Here is a 21197-nt window from a genome sequence, read left to right as displayed (position 1 = left end):
CTCCCAAAAAGTCTTTCGATAGACAATCCTCCTGTATTACTTTCCGGCTTCGACATGTCGAGATTAGATTGATAATTTAGGATGAATTATAATTTTATTTCTAAGCTGGGAACATAACCTATAGTAGAGCGCACGGTTACAGCGGAAGTAGAACTCTTTATTACTAAATGTCAATAACATAAGGAATACAATAAATGTCATAATACATAAATATATACAAATAGGGATATAATAGGATATGTAGATTACATGATAGTATAATCCCAATATAAAATATAACAAGCTGGTTGCGCTTGGCGTTTCACAAAAAAATAAAATGGATCTTCTGACAGTAGTGATGGCAAAATACTTTCATGTACATTTTGTACTTTTTGATATGCTTCCCCCATCACAGTTCGCGATGGTTGTGGTGACATTTACGAGTCTGTGGTAGCGATGAGGATGAAATGGAACTTTGAAATGTTGGCAGGGAATAACGTCACATCAGAGTAGGCTTTTCAGACAAATTTTTTACTTAAATTTTCTCGTTAAAATGCATTTTCCTACCCCCTTTCTTTACCAACTTTTGCTAAAGTAGATTTGTTCTGTTCTCTCAGTTTATCCTATGTTACTCCTCAGGCCATACTGCCTGGCGATTAGATATTTCCTTTAATTTTTCCCAGTTTTAAACCAGATCCCAACCCAATAAACACAAGCATTGGAGAAATGCTTATATTCAATACGCTTTCAAACATTTTTTCAAAGAATTACCTTAAAATTCAATTTGGGAAATTGTTGAGAAAATCGCGTTCTCAACAAAAAACAGACATTACCCTCACAAGTAGAATTCAACACGTTAGCAACAATTTCTCAACATATTAGCAACAACTTTTCAAACTAATTTTCATTTTAATGCTTCAAACCTATTAGAAAATTTGTTGAAGGCAAGCACTTTGCAAGGCCATTTGAATTAATGTTGAATATCGGATTCACTATCAAATTGATATGGTGTTAGGGTAGGTACTATGTTCGGTTTTCGAGTTGAAAACAACTTTATTTTCGCGATTACTTTTCCTTAAATAACCAAAATTATAAATGAAAACAAACTTATTCCTGTAAAGTCTTGCCGAAATCTAGAGGAACAAGAGACTACGCATCAATTGAGTTAATTTGTCTGCTTTATATTGAACTGTTTTAATAAAGTAACCACGAAAATTTCTTAAGTCCTAAGTCGAGTATGGACTCATCTGGCAACACTAGTCCAGATGTCATTAGTTTTGTTTTGCTCGACGTTGTTTAACTGAAATCCGCCGGATATCAAAACCAAAATAAATAAATTGAAAGTTTCACTTATTCAGTTATTCTAGATAGAAAAATTAAAAGAAAATGTGTGCTGAAAAAAGTGCAAACGAGCCATATTTCAAAGACAATGGTTTAGAAAGCTTCAATCATCATAAGCACTTAATATTTGATGCTGAAACCACGTTAACAATTGAAGAACTATTCCAAATGCTTGAGAGGACATTTGATGACTACCACAATAGAGAGAAGCTGCGATGTATTCTGCCTCTAATACACAAAAACATTCATCTATTCTTAATACGAGATTACGACAAATATGACATTGGAAATGTGCTATATGAGTTTTATAAAATGCATAAGGAAGATGAGGAGGATATAATGATTGTTGTTCAAATAGTATATCAAGTATTAAATTCAATCCATATGTACAAGGAAAATAAGGACAACATAAAGGTTTCGGGAAAGGTACGTGTATTGAATATCGCCAAATAAAAATGTAAATAAATAAAGCCATGTGAGAAACAGCTGATTCAGGGTTCGGCATTTTGCCAGCTACTGTGCGAGAATTTTGAAGGTGTACCTATCTGGTTCATCAGTCAAAATAACAGTGTCTTTTTCGATTACGACGAAATTTTGTGGCTTAAATCTACTTTAGTACAAGCGGTCCAATTTTGGCCAGTATGTAGACCATCGTGGTGCAATGGTTAGCATGCCCGCCTTGCATGCACAAGGTCGTGGGTTCGATTCCTGCTTCGACCGAACATCAAAAAATTTTTTCAGCGGTGGATTATCCCACCTCAGTAATGCTGGTGATATTTCTGAGGGTTTCAAAGCTTCTCTAAGTGGTTTCACTGCAATGTGGAGCGCCGTTCGGACTCGGCTATAAAAAAGGAGGTCCCTTGTCATTGAGCTTAACATGGAATCGGGCAGCACTCAGTGATAAGAGAGAAGTTCACCAATGTGGTATCACAATAGACTGAATAGTCTAAGTGAGCCTGATACATCGGGCTGCCACCTAACCTAACCTAGAATATTCAATTCTAAACACAAAATGTAATATACCACTTTTTGGCGGAAAGACCTATTTTCGGAGTTACGGGCCCCTAAAGTTTTCATTGTCACGTATAATGGATTTAGTATCCATCGCACGTAATCATCCTAAAAGTAATATATTTAGAATAACATGGACCGGAGAGGTCCTGGGTTCGCGTTAGCCCACTTTAGACTCTGTTCATAGGAGAAAGTCTCAAACCCAGGCCGAAGGCCGGCTTTGGGTTCGCGTTAGCCCACTTTGGACACTGTCCATAGGAGAAAGTCTCAAATCCCGGCCGAAGGTCGGCCACCTATACCCAATTTTTAAGGGTCGGTCTCGATTTCTTTCGATTTGAAATCCCTTCTCCTACACTCAAAAAAATTTTGTTTATTATTAACAACTTGTGCTACATTAGATTTGTTCCATTTTAATAATAGCAACGTTTCAAATCTGACCAGTCGAAAGTTTTAAAGAACTCGAAAATCTTTGATTCTGATTATAATCCCGAGAATTAATTGGTCTTGCGACATTTTATATCACAGCATTATTACACAGACTTGTCGTAATTCCAATGTACGTAGGTGGTTCGATAAATACTTGGCCTCACGCGGGATTTTTGACTAATCTTCTTTTTTTTAAGGTAAATAGCACAGTGAAAAGAAGGAGGGTTTGGATGCTGTCTCCTTCTCTTCGATGGCTAGCGTCAAAAAATGACCGAGATAACTCCAAAAGTACGAAATTTTGGAAGAAAGCACCAGCGTACACGTCTGGACTCGAAACTCTCAAATTGGCCTGTTTTGCTTCCGTGCGACACTATTTTGAGCCCAAACAGATTCTTTTCCAAAACTATTAGCACTTGGTCCGATAAGGTTGTCTATCGGGCCAGCCTCGTATTTCTTCGGAAAATTAGTCATTTTCTCTAAAAACCCTTTAAAACGAATTCTATTGGTGAACACATTTGACCTTGGGAATTTCAAAAAAGTGGCATACGCAATATAAGACGATATACATTAATTTTAAAAAAAGTTAATATAGATGCAAACAAGTAAGGAAAGTCTAAAGTCGGGCGGGGCCGACTATATTATACCCTGCACCACTTTGTAGATCTTAATTTTCGATACCATATCACATCCGTCAAATGTGTTGGGGGCTATATATAAAGGTTTGTCCCAAATACATACATTTAAATATCACTCGATCTGGATAGCATTTGATAGACTTCTACAAAATCTATAGACTCAAAATTTAAGTCGGCTAATGCACTAGGGTGGAACACAATGTTAGTAAAAAAACATGGGAAACATTTAAATCTGAAGCAATTTTAAGGAAACTTCGCAAAAGTTTATTTATGATTTATTGCTCGATATAAAGGGTGATTTGTTAAGAGCTTGATAACTTTTTTTAAAAAAAAAACGCCTAAAATTTGCAAAATCTCATCGGTTCTTTATTTGAAACGTTAGATTGGTCCATGACATTTACTTTTTGAAGATAATTTCATTTAAATGTTGACCGCGGCTGCGTCTTAGGTGGTCCATTCGGAAAGTCCAATTTTGGGCAACTTTTTCGAGCATTTCGGCCGGAATAGCCCGAATTTCTTCGGAAATGTTGTCTTCCAAAGCTGGAATAGTTGCTGGCTTATTTCTGTAGACTTTAGACTTGACGTAGCCCCACAAAAAATAGTCTAAAGGCGTCAAATCGCATGATCTTGGTGGCCAACTTACCGGTCCATTTCTTGAGATGAATTGTTCTCCGAAGTTTTCCCTCAAAATGGCCATAGAATCGCGAGCTGTGTGGCATGTAGCGCCATCTTGTTGAAACCACATGTCAACCAAGTTCAGTTCTTCCATTTTTGGCAACAAAAAGTTTGTTAGCATCGAACGATAGCGATCGCCATTCACCGTAACGTTGCGTCCAACAGCATCTTTGAAAAAATACGGTCCAATGATTCCACCAGCGTACAAACCACACCAAACAGTGCATTTTTCGGGATGCATGGGCAGTTCTTGAACGGCTTCTGGTTGCTCTTCACTCCAAATGCGGCAATTTTGCTTATTTACGTAGCCATTCAACCAGAAATGAGCCTCATCGCTGAACAAAATTTGTCGATAAAAAAGCGGATTTTCTGCCAACTTTTCTAGGGCCCATTCACTGAAAATTCGACGTTGTGGCAGATCGTTCGGCTATTCATGATGAAATGTCAAAGCATACTGAGCATCTTTCTCTTTGACACCATGTCTGAAATCCCACGTGATCTGTCAAATACTAATGCATGAAAATCCTAACCTCAAAAGAATCACCCTTTATATGTATTAGAAGGTTAGGAAAATTAGAGTCATTTTTACAACTTCTCGACTAAGCAGTGCCGTTTTTACAAAGAAAATGTTGGTATTTTGACCATTTTTGTCGAAATCAGAAAAACATATATATGGCAGCTATATCTAAATCTGAACCGATTTCAAACAAATTTGGCACGCATAGCTACAATGCTAATTCTACTCCCTGGGCAAAATTTCAACTAAATCGGAGCAAAAAAATTGGCTTCTGTGGTCATATGAGTGTAAATCGGGCGAAAGCTATATATGGGAGCTAAATCTAAATCTGAACCGATTTCAACCAAATTTGGCACACATAGCTACAATACTAATACTACTCCCTGTGCAAAATTTCAACTAAATTGGAGTAAGAGATTGGCCACCGTGGTCATATGAGTGTAAATCCTGCGAACGATATATATGGGAGCTATATCTAAATCTGAACCGATTTCAATAAAATTGGGCACACTTGAATACACTTCTAATTGTACTCCTAGTGCAAAATTTCAACCAAATTGTGGTAAAATATATGGCAGCTATATCTAAATCTGAAACGATTTCAACCAAATTTGGCACGCATAGCTACAATGCTGATTCTACTCCCTGTGCAAAATTTCAACTAAATCGGAGCAAAAAAATTGGCTTCTGTGGTCATAATAGTGTAAATCGGGCGAAAGCTATATATGGGAGCTATATCTAAATCTGAACCGATTTCAACCAAATTTGGCACACATAGCTACAATGCTAATACTACTCCCTGTGCAAAATTTCAAATAAATTGGAGTAAAAGATTGGCCACTGTGGTCATATGAGTGTAAATCCTGCGAACGATATATATGGGAGCTATATCTAAATCTGAACCGATTTCAATAAAATTGGGCACACTTGACTACACTTCTAATTGTACTCCTAGTGCAAAATTTCAACCAAATTGTGGTAAAATTCTGGCTTCTGGGACCGTATTAGTCCATATCGGGCGAAAAATATATATGGGAGCTATATCTAAATCTGAACTGATTTCAATAAAATTTGGCACACTTGACTATAGTACTAATTGTTCTTCTTGTTCAAAATTTTAAGCAAATTAGGTAAACCTCTGGCTTCTGGGGCCATATAAGTCCATATCGGGCGAAATATATATATGGGCGCTATATCTAAATCTGGACCAATTTCTTCCAAAATCAATAAGGTTCTATTCTGAGCCAAAACACATACTTGTGCCAAATTTGAAGTCGATTGGACTAAAACTTTGATTACAAAAACGTGTTCACAGACAGACGGACGGACGGACAGACGGACATGGTTATATCGACTCAGGAGCCCACCCTGAGAATTTTTGCCAAAGACACCATGTGTCTATCTCGTCTCTTTCTGGGTGTTGCAAACATATGCACTAACCTATAATACTAATAATGTTTAATATAAAAAATATAGCAGAATATTAAAATTATTTTTTCTATCCACTTAATCGAAAAATCACTCCTTGGATTTGACAGTTTCTGATTTATCCACTATATAACATTTTCTTTGCATACTTTCAGGCGCGATTTTATGTTAAAACACCGTCACATCCCTTATACTAACCGCATGTGGTATTCAAATCTTTAACAAATGTTAATGTATAAAAAGAATTATTTTATGAAAAAGTATTACAAAAAGTGAGATGTTTGTTCAAAAAATTATTAAGGCAAACTCGGCTATCAAAAACCTTCTTTTAGGGAGATTCTGAGTGTAATGAATTATACGAATTTACTCGGATAATTGTTTGATAGTTTTGCTACAAGTAGAGGATGCAGATGAGAAATGTGATAATCCCATCGCAGCTTATTTAGGACTTTACTTTTAGCATACAACAGCTGATTAGAAATGTACCTTTACTAGTCATAATATAAATTTGAGTTTTATTTTTCAGGTCTTCATAGAACTGGCGAAGAGACTGCTGAGCGCCAGTGACAGACAGCTAGTATCAAATATTATAGCATGCATTCAATTATATGCGAATACAAATACGGAAAACAACAACTTGTTTCATCAAATTTGGTCAAGTTTAAAGGCTAATTCGATATCAGGAAAAACGCATATAGATATCTTTATCCAATTGTTTGATGAATTTTCACAAATACAAGCAGACTTGTGCTCTGATATGGCTGTCATTACAACAATTCAATCATTGCTAAAGTCCAGTCAAAGAGACGATCGTAAATGTGGTTATTATTTGTTCAAAAAAATTCTACAGAGTTTCATGATTTCCTCGAAGAAGGCAAACTCTCAACAAATCGAAAAATCTTGGTTAACTTATATAACAATTTTAGAAAATCTAGAAGAAAATCAATCACATTTAATATTACCCTCCTTGAAGAATTTACAAGATTTGATTGTGGGAAAACAAATGGAATCATCGTGGATGGATATATTGTTCAGTAGAATAATAAACCATAAAAACAATCTGGCATTACGATGGTCATTGGAATTCTTTCTGACAACTTTTACTTCCAATGATTTACACATGAACGTGCTCAAGGAGTTATTAGAGGCTTGTAATTCGAATATTTTGTATAACTGTGAGGGATATTTCCTGGATAAGAAATATTTCTTGTCATTTTTGAAAGGGGATTTATCACATCTGTATGTGTTATTGGGTGATATAAACTGGAAATCGGTACCATTACACAATTTACTAAGCATTTTGGAAAACAACGATCTACCGCCATCAATCACCTATGATCAAGTATTGAAAATTGTATCCAGAGTACGAGCTTTACAAGACTGTCATATACGACAAGCAAGTGTGATTATAGTAAATCGATTATTCAGAGATATCGTTGAAAAAATGACTTTGATGGAATATATTATGTATGTGGAAACATTGTACAACACCTCTGATAGACACAATATATATGAACAGTTCTATAAAAAGATACCAGGTCACATAGAAAACTTACAACAAGCTAATGGAAATATATTTAAAGGTAGATTTTATGAAATTTTGGTGGCCAACATAGAAGACACTTCTCCCATGGAGTTAGCAGACGCTCTCAAAAAAATACCCCTCTCAAAACATGGATGGCTTAAATTTTTACCTTTTCACTTTGATTTAAAATCAGGAAATGATCTCCAATTCACTGCGTTGTATGGAATAAATCTAAATGATTGCATTTCTAGTTCTTTAAAGCAGATTTTTGAATATTTCGATTTCCATTTGAGCTGTAATCCAGATGATAAAAATGAAATTGAGCAACGTCGAATATCAGCCATTGCATTTTACATCCACCAATTACAAACACTTGATCATGTCGATGAAAATACATTGAAAGTACTCTTCAATTATAAACTGACTGAAAAAATGATTGAAAAACTGTGTATGTGCTTGGAGACAACGAATAAATGTTTAGATAAATGGATTATTGAGAATCTTATAGATCTAGTTGCCAGTGTACGCAATGAAAATGAGGGGTATGTTGTTTAAGAAAAGAATTAAATTATTTTTTTTATTTAATTTCTCTGTTTTTTAGCTGTTACAGTTTGTGCTCATATTTAGAAAGAAATGAATTGTGCAATGAATATATTTCTAATATGCTAGAGAAATGCCCAAGATTCGTTACGAAATGTAAATCAAATATTTTGAAGCATCTGAATAGCACAGATTTTTATTGTAGCAACGTGAAAAAGGGAGAATCAAGGTATGTATTTCAAAATTAAAAGCTTCCGAAAGACAATTGAAACCACAAAAGTGAATTGCTGAATTAGTGGTGACACTACTGCCACTGCAATTTCCATCGGTTGAAAAATATATTGGCAATTGGGTCTGTATAAAAACCAAAGAGGAAAATATGATTACAGAAACTAACAATCAACAGAAGCATTTGTATTGTGCGCATTAACTTACATTTCTAACCACTAGGTCACTATTGTCGTATTCTATTCAGTTGTTGTTGTAACATTGTGTATTTTTTATCGCCCTTAATTTCAAAAAGTATTCAGTTAGGTAAAGAGTTACGAGAAACGTCCTGTGACAATTTTCTTTGTCAATGGCCGATCTATATTTAGTTTAATGACAAGGTCAATGCCAGGTATAGTTATTTTCAGGCTCACTTAGACTGTGATTTTCAGAATCATTTAGACTATCCAGTCCATTGTGATACCACAGTTGTGAACTTCTCTCTTATCACAGAGTGCTACCCAATTCCAAGTTTCGCTCAATAACAAGGGACCTCTTTTTTAAATGTCACCAGCATTACTGAGGGGGGTAAACGACCATTGAAAAAGTTTTGGTGTTCGATCTAAACTAGGATTGAACCCATGACCCTTTGTATGCAAGGCGGGCATGCTAACTATTGCACCCCGGTAGCTCCCTTCGCAGTTACAAAAAAACCTCCTTTTGTTAGCCAGGCCGGCGTTTCACATTACGGTGAAACCACTTAGTAGAGGTGTGCACGTGACACGAAATTGTCGTGAATCACAAAAAATTTCGTGACACGCGTGAGTTGTGAGTCACGCTGATGGCAACGGCGTGAGTGTGCGTGAGCGTGATTATCAAACCAAAAGTCGAGCGTGAGCGTTAGTCACGAAAATAATTTCATCGTGAGTGTGCGTGAGAAACGGAATTCAGAAAAATACGTTCACGAAAAAAATCCCGCCACGGACATGAAACGCTTACGAGATGAATTCATTTACAATTTTAGTGACACCTGGAATGTTAAGAGTTTAATAACGCTCTCGATTTTAATCATACTCATGTTTTCAAACACGTCTCTAAGGTAAATTAGTCATAACATTTTTCGTGAGTCACGATATTTTTTTGTGAGTCACGGTATTTTTCGTGAATCACGACATTTCGTGCGTGAGTCCTACCAAACAATATCTTGCGTGAGTAAGATTTTTCCGTCGTGGGTGTGCGTGAGTAAATATTACTCACGTGCACACCTCTACCACTTAGAGAAGCTTTGAATCACAGAGAAATCTCACCAGCATTACTGAGAGGATGGGCAACAGCTGCAAGTCTGTTTAGTGTTGGTCAAAACTGAGTTCAATACACATGCAAGGTGGGTATGCTAACCATTGAACCACGATGGCTGACAGCTGACAAACTCCCCAATATACTTGAGGAGACTAATACTTCTGCCTTGACTATTGTAGAATGTAGATCGGTCTGTACGATAGCATCGGGAAGAGTAATGTCTCAAGTGTCTTGGCTACTGATGAAAGAATGAAGATCGGTCTGTACACACAAAAAATTGTTTTTCTGATTCAATAACGAAATTAATTGATCCAATTAATTTTTTAATTGAAATGCCTTCAATCACAAAAATGATAATATCAATCAGGGTTTTAATTGGGTTAACAAAAAAATACTTGATTAAAAAATAAATTGATCTTTGAAAATTTCTATTAATTTTTTAATTGATTTTATTAAGCATTTAAATAATGTTGATTGCAAAACTATTTTCTATTACTTTGTGTTTTTAATTTGTTTAAAAAATTAATTGTTGGAAATAAATTTATTAATTAAAAATCGAACAACAAATCTTCCGAGTTTGATTAAAAAGTTAATTGCATCAATTAATATTTTAATTAAAAAATTAAAAATTTTGAATCATTGACTTAATTAACTTGATATTACTATCTTGATTTAAAAGTCAATTGTATGAATTAATTTATTAATTGAAAAAAAATTCAACTTCAATCAAATTTTAATTGGAAATATTTTGATGATATTTTTCTGTATACGATTCACTATTACTCGAATATTTGGCGAAATTACTCTAACTCTATCCAAAGATAACCTGTGCATCTGGTGTAGCTATTGAAATTCCGGTATGACCAGATGCTTCAACATCGCATCACGATCGGATCACCAAAGCCTTGTGGGTTTTATCGCTTTGGGTGACATTATTAACTTCATCTGCAACAACTGAGTTCTTACGGCGATTGAAAATTGTAATTCTGGAATGGCTGATGTCAGCGTCAATTCCCTCTACCATGCATATTGCCCTCTTGTCGTTATCTATGAGAGTATGCCAAAGCTCGCAGATGACGTTAAAGTTTGCCCGCACAACAGCCACTCTATGCGCGTTATAACCTGAAACACAGCTCATAACCAATGGAATGTGTTGATTACGTTGCAATAAAATTTCATATAAATGAACCTTTCGCAACAAGTTACAATACAATTCTTTCGACCCCCTGCTCGGCAAAGACCATAACATCCAGCCACATTGTAATTCAAAGCATTCCAAGTGTGGAGTAACCACATCTTCCCAATACCGAACACTCGTGAACCAAACGACTTGTAGACGAAAGAAAACCATGTTCAAAGGTTTTTCCGAAACCTCTTCTCGGGGCCTTCATCATTCCAAAATGATGAAAAAGAACTACCATTTGGTATAGTTCTTTGAAAGCGTCGAAATATCCCATATGTCTAATATTGTCCAAATAAATAAATAAATAAAACTTTTTTGTCTTTCAGAATTGAAGAATCCTATCGGGTTAAACACATTGGTCAGATTGACACAAGTCTTCGAAAAATTTGGCTCTTGCAAATATCGCTGCATAGCGATGTACATTATCTTTTTTCCTTAATAAAGAGGCATAAAGATATTAGCAGAAAAAAGACAAGATATTTTGCTAATTCATATGAACATCGAATAAAGATGAGAATAGCATTGGGTATTGCCGCTTGTATTTCATCAGGCCGTGTACACATAAGCCATGAAATATTCGATGAGTTATGGGATATTTTATTGAAAGAAAATAATCAACTAAATGTCAACTACATTTATGAATATATTATAGGGATAAGAGATATGCGAAAAGAGGTCTTTCTGAAAAAGTTGCAAGAGGTAAGACCATATTTCTAAATAAATCTCAAACGTGTACATTGTGTAAAATGTATGTATAATTTCAGTGTCATTCCCTAACTTCCAGCCAACAGGTATCAATTTTATCTGCCTTTTATACGTTCTGCATGAGCCAACATGATTTACTAACATCTGATGATAGAGGATTAATTGTCATGAACCTAATGGCTTTAACTATGGGTGCTAACTTTCATACAAGACTTTTTGCTCAGATGGTATTGCAAAATCTCTTAGAAACTGATGAATTCAATGGGTAGGTAATTAATAAAAATTAATTTTTTATTTAAATTTTGAAGTATTATCACTTTTGCTCGTTTCTTATATAGGTTACCTTGTGGTAGACAAATTATGCAGTCAATTTCAATAGCCACTCAAGGAAAACTTGAAGAACAATTAGATGACATGCGTTTGCTCTTGTATAAATTTGCACATGCTACTACAGCATGGAGTGTAATACTGTATGTTACTCATGCTCCATATGATGAAATTATTGATCCATCGAATTCTCATAAACATCCAACTGAATTGCAAAAACGTATAGACAATTTGAGATTGTCTTTTTTGAAAAAGATTGAAAATACACCAGAAGATGTATTAGAACAGAACTCAATCGACCAAGTACAAAGAAAAATGAATCCAATAACTGATGTTTTAGAGACGAACAATTTAATTGTCTACCCCGAGAAAGAAAATCATAACCAGGTAGGTAATATTCTTTTTTTGTGGTGTAATAGTCTGCGTGATATAGGCCTTACAATATACATTTTTCCAAAATTTTAACAAAGTGGAGTCAGTATATTAGACGTATTTATTTACAAAACTACGTATTTTATAAGCAAAACAAAAAATTGTGTCTTCACAAATTGTGTTTATATTAAAAGTGTTGTACTTCACATTTTAGAATTACAAAAAATACCGAATTTTCACCAATTTTTTCAAGAAAGCTATCTGCTTTCTTGCTGTCTAAACTTTCATTTCTCCGAAATTTGTTTGCTTGTTTCTTATAGAACACTAAATAAGGATACGTGTTATGCTTTATATCAACCATTTTTGTCAATTCATAACAAACTAATTTTTAAAAGAAACTTTTTTTATTTCACAAAATTCCCAAATGGCAAAGCACCGACTGCTAAGCCGATCTCCATTAAAAAACTCACATGTCTATCAACTAACTGTAACAGGTTTCAACAGCCCACCTGCAAACATCTTAATATGATGATTTTTTAACATATGTCCCTATTGGGGATTTTCGGTATTTTTGATAGGGATTTTGGGAATGACACATTAACAATATTTCTTAAAACAATTTTCCCTGTAAAAGTCTGTGAAAAACGTAACGATATCATAATTAGATTAAAAGTTATAAAGGTTTTAATTCTTATTTTTAATTCAAAAAAATGTATTTTTTTACAAAAGCTATCAATTTTCGTAATTTTATTATATTTAGACCGTTGCTTAAAATACGCCAAAGACATAGACAATAAACCTCACTAACTCTGGTGATATAGTGCATTTCTACACTTATATACCTAAATCTGAACCGAGTTCATCCCAATTTGACTTATCTGACGATACTACACACAAAAGAAAATTTCATTAAAATTGAACCAACCAAAATTTTTCATTGATACAACGAAAAATGTTCATTTCGACAATGAAAACTTGCGTTAAAAGTACGAAACGTTTCATTGTTTACCAGAAGTGCGAAAATTTTGACAAAATTTTATTTCTATGGAAAATTTTGTCAAAATTTTATTTATGTAGAAAATTTTGTCAAAATTTTATTTCTATAGAAAATTTTGTCAAAATTTTATTTCTATAGAAAATTTTGTCAAAATTGTATTTCTATAGAAAATTTTGTCAAAATATTTCTATAGATAATTTTGTCAAAATTTTATTTCTATGGAAAATTTTGTCAAAATTTTAATTCGATAGAAAATTTTGTCAAAATTTTATTTCTAGTGGTAATTTGTGAAGTACATCGTAGTTGAAGATGAATATTTATATTTATTTTCTCAAAATTATATTTCTATAGAAAATTTTGTCCAAATTTTATTTCTGTAGAAAATTTTGTCAAAATTTTATTTCTATAGAAAATTTTGTCAAAATATTTCTATAGAAAATTTTGTCAAAATATTTCTATAGAAAATTTTGTCAAAATTTTATTTCTATAGAAAATGTTGTCAAAATATTTCTATGGAAAATTTTGTCAAAATATTTCTATAGAAAATTTTGTCAACATTTTATTTCTATAGAAAATGTTGATAAAATTTTATTTCTATGGAAAATTTTGTCAAAATTTTATTTCTGTAGAAAATTTTGTCAAAATTTTATTTCTATAGAAAATTTTGTTAAAATTTTATTTCTATAGAAAATTTTGCCAAAATATTTCTATAGCAAATTTTGTCAAAATTTTATTTCTATAGAAAATTTTGTCAACATTTTATTTCTATAGAAAATTTTGTCAACATTTTATTTCTATGGAAATTTTCTCAACATTTTATTGCTATAGAAAATTTTTTTCAAAATATTATTTCTATAGAAAATTTTGTCAAAATTTTATTTCTATAGAAAATTTTGTCTAAATTTTATTTCTATAGAAAATTTTGTCTACATTTTATTTCTATAGAAAATTTTGTCAAAATTTTATTTCTATAGAAAATTTTGTCAAAATTTTATTTCTATAGAAAATTTTGTCTAAATTTTATTTCTATAGAAAATTTTGTCTACATTTTATTTCTATAGAAAATTTTGTCAAAATTTTATTTCTATAGAAAATTTTGTCAAAATTTTATTTCTATAGAAAATTTTGTCAAAATTTTATTTCTATAGAAAATTTTGTCAAAATTTTATTTCTATAGAAAATTTTGTCAAAATTTTATTTCTATAGAAAATTTTGTCAAAATTATATTTCTATAGAAAATTTTGCCAAAATATTTCTATAGCAAATTTTGTCAAAATTTTATTTCTATAGAAAATTTTGTCAACATTTTATTTCTATAGAAAATTTTGTCAACATTTTATTTCTATAGAAAATTTTTTTCAAAATATTATTTCTATAGAAAATTTTGTCAAAATTTTATTTCTATAGAAAATTTTGTCTAAATTTTATTTCTATAGAAAATTTTGTCTACATTTTATTTCTATAGAAAATTTTGTCAAAATTTTATTTCTATGGAAATTTTCTCAACATTTTATTTCTATAGAAAATTTTGTCAAAATTTTATTTCTATAGAAAATTTTGTCAAAATTTTATTTCTATAGAAAATTTTGTCAAAATTTTATTTCTATAGAAAATTTTGTCAAAATTATATTTCTATAGAAAATTTTGTCAAAATTTTATTTCTATAGAAAATTTTGTCAAAATATTTCTATAGAAAATTTTGTCAAAATATTTCTATAGAAAATTTTGTCAAAATTTTATTTCTATAGAAAATTTTGTCAAAATATTTCTATGGAAAATTTTGTCAAAATATTTCTATAGAAAATTTTGTCTACATTTTATTTCTATAGAAAATTTTGTCTACATTTTATTTCTATAGAAAATTTTGTCAAAATTTTATTTCTATGGAAATTTTCTCAAAATTTTATTTCTATAGAAAATTTTGTCAAAATATTTCTATAGAAAATTTTGTCAAAATTTTTTTTCTATAGAAAATTTTGTCAAAATATTTCTATGGAAAATTTTGTCAAAATATTTCTATAGAAAATTTTGTCAACATTTTATTTCTATAGAAAATGTTGACAAAATTTTGTCAAAATTTTATTTCTGTAGAAAATTTTGTCAAAATTTTATTTCTATAGAAAATTTTGTCAAAATTTTATTTCTATAGAAAATTTTGCCAAAATATTTCTATAGCAAATTTTGTCAAAATTTTATTTCTATAGAAAATTTTGTCAACATTTTATTTCTATAGAATATTTTGTCAACATTTTATTTCTATAGAAAATTTTTTTCAAAATATTATTTCTATAGAAAATTTTGTCAAAATTTTATTTCTATAGAAAATTTTGTCTAAATTTTATTTCTATAGAAAATTTTGTCTACATTTTATTTCTATAGAAAATTTTGTCCAAATTTTATTTCTATGGAAATTTTCTCAACATTTTATTTCTATAGAAAATTTTGTCAAAATTTTATTTCTATAGAAAATTTTGTCAAAATTTTATTTCTATAGAAAATTTTGTCAAAATTTTATTTCTATAGAAAATTTTGTCAAAATTTTATTTCTATAGAAAATTTTGTCAAAATTATATTTCTATAGAAAATTTTGTCAAAATTTTATTTCTAAAGAAAATTTTGTCAAAAAAATTTTATTTCTATAGAAAATTTTGTCAAAATATTTCTAAAGAAAATTTTGTCAAAAAAATTTTATTTCTATAGAAAATTTTGTTAAAATTTTATTTCTATAGAAAATTTTGTTAAAATTTTATTTCTATAGAAAATTTTGCCAAAATATTTCTATAGCAAATTTTGTCACAATTTTATTTCTATAGAAAATTTTGTCAACATTTTATTTCTATAGAAAATTTTGTCAACATTTTATTTCTATAGAAAATTTTTTTCAAAATATTATTTCTATAGAAAATTTTGTCAAAATTTTATTTCTATAGAAAATTTTGTCTAAATTTTATTTCTATAGAAAATTTTGTCTACATTTTATTTCTATAGAAAATTTTGTCAAAATTTTATTTCTATGGAAATTTTCTCAACATTTTATTTCTATAGAAAATTTTGTCAAAATTTTATTTCTATAGAAAATTTTGTCAAAATTTTATTTCTATAGAAAATTTTGTCAAAATTTTATTTCTATAGAAAATTTTGTCAAAATTTTATTTCTATAGAAAATTTTGTCAAAATTTTATTTCTTTTTTATTTTATTTCTTTTTTTTTTATTTCAAAGTATTTCTATAGAAAATTTTGTCAAAATATTTCTATAGAAAATTTTGTCAAAATTTTATTTCTATAGAAAATTTTGTCAAAATTTTATTTCTATGGAAAATTTTGTCAAAATTTTATTTCTATAGAAAATTTTGTCCAAATTTTATTTCTATAGAAAATTTTGTCAAAATTTTATTTCTATAGAAAATTTTGTCAAAATTTTATTTCTATGGAAAATTTTGTCAAAATTTTATTTCTATAGAAAATTTTGTCAACATTTTATTTCTATAGAAAATTTTTTCAAAATTTTATTTCCATAGAAAATGTTGGCAAAATTTTATTTGTATGGAAAATTTTGTCAAAATTTTATTTCTATAGAAAATGTTGTCAAAATTTTATTTCTGTAGACAATTTTGTAAATATTTTATTTCTATAGAAAAATTCTGCCAACTTGTATTTCTATAGAAAATTTTGTCAAAATTTTATTTTTATGTAAAATTTTGTCAAAATTTTATTTCTGTAGAAAATTTTGTCAAAATTTTATTTCTTTAGAAAATTTTGTCCAAATTTTATTTCTATAGAAAATTTTATTTCTATAGAAAATTAAAAAAAATTCTATGGAAAGTTTTTTCAAAACAAAAAAAAATCTATAGAACATTTGTGCAAAATTTTATATCTATAGAAAGTTTTGTCAAAATTTTATTTCTAGGGGTAATTTGTGAAGTACATCTTAGTTGAAGATGAATATTTTGCAAAATTTACCAAAACGTCAAGAATGCTTCCAATCTACCACACACTAAAAAATCTACCAATTTTGGTAGAATTCTACCAACTGTGACAACCGAACATAATACAAACAAAAGTTAAATATTAGTCTAAGAAAGGCATAACAGCAATAAAGAAAAATCTCTGCTAATCGCATTTAGGAGCTTTCAAGGTTATTAGAGTGCTAAAAAGTACAGTAAATTTTGTTTTTTTTTATTTGCTTTGGGTTACAAAATAACATCTAAAAATTTTACAATTTGTTGTTCGCTAGACTCTGAAATACAAAATTTTAACAAAAGACACCGACTGATATAAAGGGTGATTTGTTAAGAGCTTGATAACTTTTTTTAAAAAAAAAACGCCTAAAATTTGCAAAATCTCATCGGTTCTTTATTTGAAACGTTAGATTGGTCCATGACATTTACTTTTTGAAGATAATTTCATTTAAATGTTGACCGCGGCTGCGTCTTAGGTGGTCCATTCGGAAAGTCCAATTTTGGGCAACTTTTTCGAGCATTTCGGCCGGAATAGCCCGAATTTCTTCGGAAATGTTGTCTTCCAAAGCTGGAATAGTTGCTGGCTTATTTCTGTAGACTTTAGACTTGACGTAGCCCCACAAAAAATAGTCTAAAGGCGTCAAATCGCATGATCTTGGTGGCCAACTTACCGGTCCATTTCTTGAGATGAATTGTTCTCCGAAGTTTTCCCTCAAAATGGCCATAGAATCGCGAGCTGTGTGGCATGTAGCGCCATCTTGTTGAAACCACATGTCAACCAAGTTCAGTTCTTCCATTTTTGGCAACAAAAAGTTTGTTAGCATCGAACGATAGCGATCGCCATTCACCGTAACGTTGCGTCCAACAGCATCTTTGAAAAAATACGGTCCAATGATTCCACCAGCGTACAAACCACACCAAACAGTGCATTTTTCGGGATGCATGGGCAGTTCTTGAACGGCTTCTGGTTGCTCTTCACTCCAAATGCGGCAATTTTGCTTATTTACGTAGCCATTCAACCAGAAATGAGCCTCATCGCTGAACAAAATTTGTCGATAAAAAAGCGGATTTTCTGCCAACTTTTCTAGGGCCCATTCACTGAAAATTCGACGTTGTGGCAGATCGTTCGGCTATTCATGATGAAATGTCAAAGCATACTGAGCATCTTTCTCTTTGACACCATGTCTGAAATCCCACGTGATCTGTCAAATACTAATGCATGAAAATCCTAACCTCAAAAGAATCACCCTTTATTATTAGCAAACTTTTTATATATGAGTCTATTTAAAATTATTTTACTCTTTCTACTTTCAGATGTTTGTAATTGCTAGCCTTATCGATAAATTGCCTAATCTAGGTGGTATTGCAAGAACTTGCGAAGTTTTAGGTATTAAAAATTTAGTCATGGATTCAAAAAAAGATATAGAGAAGAATGATTTTAAAAATCTAAGGTAAAGAAAGATATATTTAAAAAACGAGGTTTAATGTGATACTAATCCATGTTGTTCTGTTTTTTTTTCAGTATGACTGCCGAGAAAACCCTTAATATAATCGAGGTTAAGCCCAGAGATTTAAGAGATTTTATAATGGATAAACAAAAAGAGGGATTTGCATTAGTGGGTGCAGAGCAAACTAGCAACAGTGAAAATTTTGTTAACTTTAAATTTCCAGAAAAATGCATATTGCTATTAGGGTAAGTGAAATAATTTTAATTAAAATTGAGCTTTATGGGACAAGGATAAATAGGGATTTTGATTTTCTATTAAGTTTTCAATGTTTCGACTCTATATATAAATATATGTAGACTCTCTTATTGATACAAAACCGTTTGTTATTATTTGTGAAGTCAACTTGATTCGTCTTGGCCTATGTAAGTTTTTGAAAACCTACTACAGCGGTCAAAAAATAGAAAGACTTATTAATTTAAATTTCAATTCTTTTTTTTTTATTTTTTTTTTTTTTTTTTGAGATTTCAAGGTTCCCCTAAAATTCTCGACCAAGTGTGCAAGAAAATCAGGTTAAATCTAAATTCTGTAGAATTTTAACCCCATGAATTTGATATTGTAAGCTCATAAATATTTCATGTTCCTTCTTTTAGGCACGAAAAAGATGGCATACCACCGAATTTGCTAGGATTATTGGATCACGCAGTAGAAATTCCTCAATTTGGTCATGTCAGATCGCTAAATGTACATGTAACCGGAGCCTTATTTATGTGGGAATTCTGCAAACAACGCTTGGTGTAGCTAATTGTGATACTTATTTCATTGTACTCTAATCTGTAATGTGTTCGCCTTTTATAACGCAATAAAATTTATATCTTACAATTAAGGATGAAAATGTAAACATTTCAAAATTTGATACGAAAAACTTATTTTGCGTCCTAGAGCGAAAGGGACGTTAACTCGTGACCACTCCCTAAAAAATAAAAATTTTCGATGGACATCCTCAAAAATTTCCATTTTTTTAATAACTTATTTTCTTAAATATGCGTCCTAGAGCAAAAATGACATTAATTCGTGACCATTTCCAAATATTCAAAATGTCGACAGAAATCCTCATTTTGGCAATATCTCCTTAAATATGCGACGTTAATTCGTGACCATGACCCCAAAAATCAAAAATTCAATGAAGATACTAAAAAATTTCAAATTTTATACGAAACACTTCATTTGGCCAGATCTCCTTAGAGCAAAAAGGACGTTAATTCGTGACCACCCCCCCTAAAAAATAAAAATTTGGACGAAAATTCTGAATACCTTAAAATTCTGAAAAAAATAAAATTTGGTCATATCTCCTTAAATATTTGTCATGGAGCGAATATATTCTTATGAAAATCCTCAAAAATATCTCCTTTAATAAAGGGTCGTTAAAATTTCAAGGACCGATGTTGATTTTGAATAAAACACAAACTATTTAGGAAATTATTGTAATTTTATTTTATTATGATATATTGGTATTACTCAATTATGTATGGAACAAAATATCGACGAAATGAGCACCGCGACCTCGGTGGCACACCTCCATCCGATGGTCCAAATTTTCGATGACGTTGAGCCATAATGGAGGTTCTATGCCGTTAATGTGCCGAATTATCTCATCCTTTAGCTCTTGAATTGTTGCTGGCTTATCGACGTACACCTTTTCTTTCAAATAACCCCAAAGAAAAAAGTCCAACGATGTCAAATCACATAATCTTGGCGGCCAATTGACATCGCCATTACGTGAGATAACACGGCCATTGAATTTGTTGCGCAAAAGAGCCATTGTTTCGTTAGCTGTGTGGCAAGTGGCATCGTCCTGCTGAAACCACATATCGTCCACATCCATATCTTCCAATTCGGGCCATAAAAAGTTCGTTATCATCTCACGATAGCGAACACCATTCGCAGTAACTGCCTGACCGGCCTCATTTTGGAAAAAATACGGCCCGATGATGCCGCCAGCCCATACACCGCACCAAACAGTCACTCTTTGTGGGTGCAGTGGTTTTTCGACAATCACTCTTGGATTCTCATTCGCCCAAATGCGGCAATTCTGTTTATTGACGAATCCACTGAGGTGAAAATGTGCCTCATCACTGAAGATGATTTTCTTCGAAAATTAATCATCCACTGTTGCCATTTCTTGGAACCATTCTGCCCATTCACGATTGTGTATCTCTCCATGGTTCAAATTGAGTAAGTCTGAAATAGAGAAATGTCAAATAAAATTCGGAAAAACAACTTGGCGTTTAGGTGTGGTTCACATTCAACATCGGCCCTTACAATTTAACCACCCTATAGCAAAAAAGACTTTAAAAACTTCATTGGAAATTCACAAAAACCCAAATGTTTATATGAAAAACATATTTTGGCCAAATCTCCTTAAATATGCGTCCTAGAGCGACAATGGCCTTAATTCGTGACCACCCCCAAAAAATAAAAAATCCTATGGAAATCCTCGAAAAAATCAAGATTTTGTATGAAAAACATATTTAGGCCATATCTCCTTAAATATGCGTCCTAGAGTGACAATGACCTTAATTCATGACAACCCAGCAAAAACTAGGTAACCACATCTCATTACAAT

General features: G+C 31.3%; 1 protein-coding gene across 1 annotated transcript; it reads left to right on the top strand.

Annotated features, from left to right (window-relative positions):
- Nucleotides 1-1270: 1270 nt before the first annotated feature.
- LOC142222166 (uncharacterized) lies at nucleotides 1271-19466 on the top strand. Its single transcript, XM_075292165.1, has 9 exons — nucleotides 1271-1746; nucleotides 6539-8079; nucleotides 8139-8306; nucleotides 11093-11465; nucleotides 11531-11736; nucleotides 11810-12185; nucleotides 18441-18577; nucleotides 18649-18819; nucleotides 19225-19466. Exons 1-9 carry the CDS (start codon nucleotides 1366-1368, stop codon nucleotides 19370-19372), a joined length of 3501 nt encoding a protein of 1166 aa, XP_075148280.1. The 5' UTR covers nucleotides 1271-1365; the 3' UTR covers nucleotides 19373-19466.
- Nucleotides 19467-21197: the final 1731 nt, after the last annotated feature.

This window comes from Haematobia irritans, chromosome 1 (assembly GCF_050003625.1).
Source record: "Haematobia irritans isolate KBUSLIRL chromosome 1, ASM5000362v1, whole genome shotgun sequence".
NCBI classification, from domain to species: Eukaryota; Metazoa; Arthropoda; class Insecta; order Diptera; family Muscidae; genus Haematobia; species Haematobia irritans.
Note: the sequence above shows the minus strand (reverse complement) of the source record. Positions and strands in the feature narration are given on the sequence as shown.

What these genes read in the sequence shown, in the direction of transcription:
- LOC142222166 (XM_075292165.1), top strand. Translation starts at nt 1,366, where the DNA reads ATGTGTGCTGAAAAAAGTGCAAACGAGCCATATTTCAAAGACAATGGT. An exon ending in GTGAAAAAGGGAGAATCAAG is followed by an intron (nt 8,307 to 11,092) that starts GTATGTATTTCA and finishes TTTGTCTTTCAG; the next exon opens with AATTGAAGAATCCTATCGGG. An exon ending in GAAACTGATGAATTCAATGG is followed by an intron (nt 11,737 to 11,809) that starts GTAGGTAATTAA and finishes TTTCTTATATAG; the next exon opens with GTTACCTTGTGGTAGACAAA.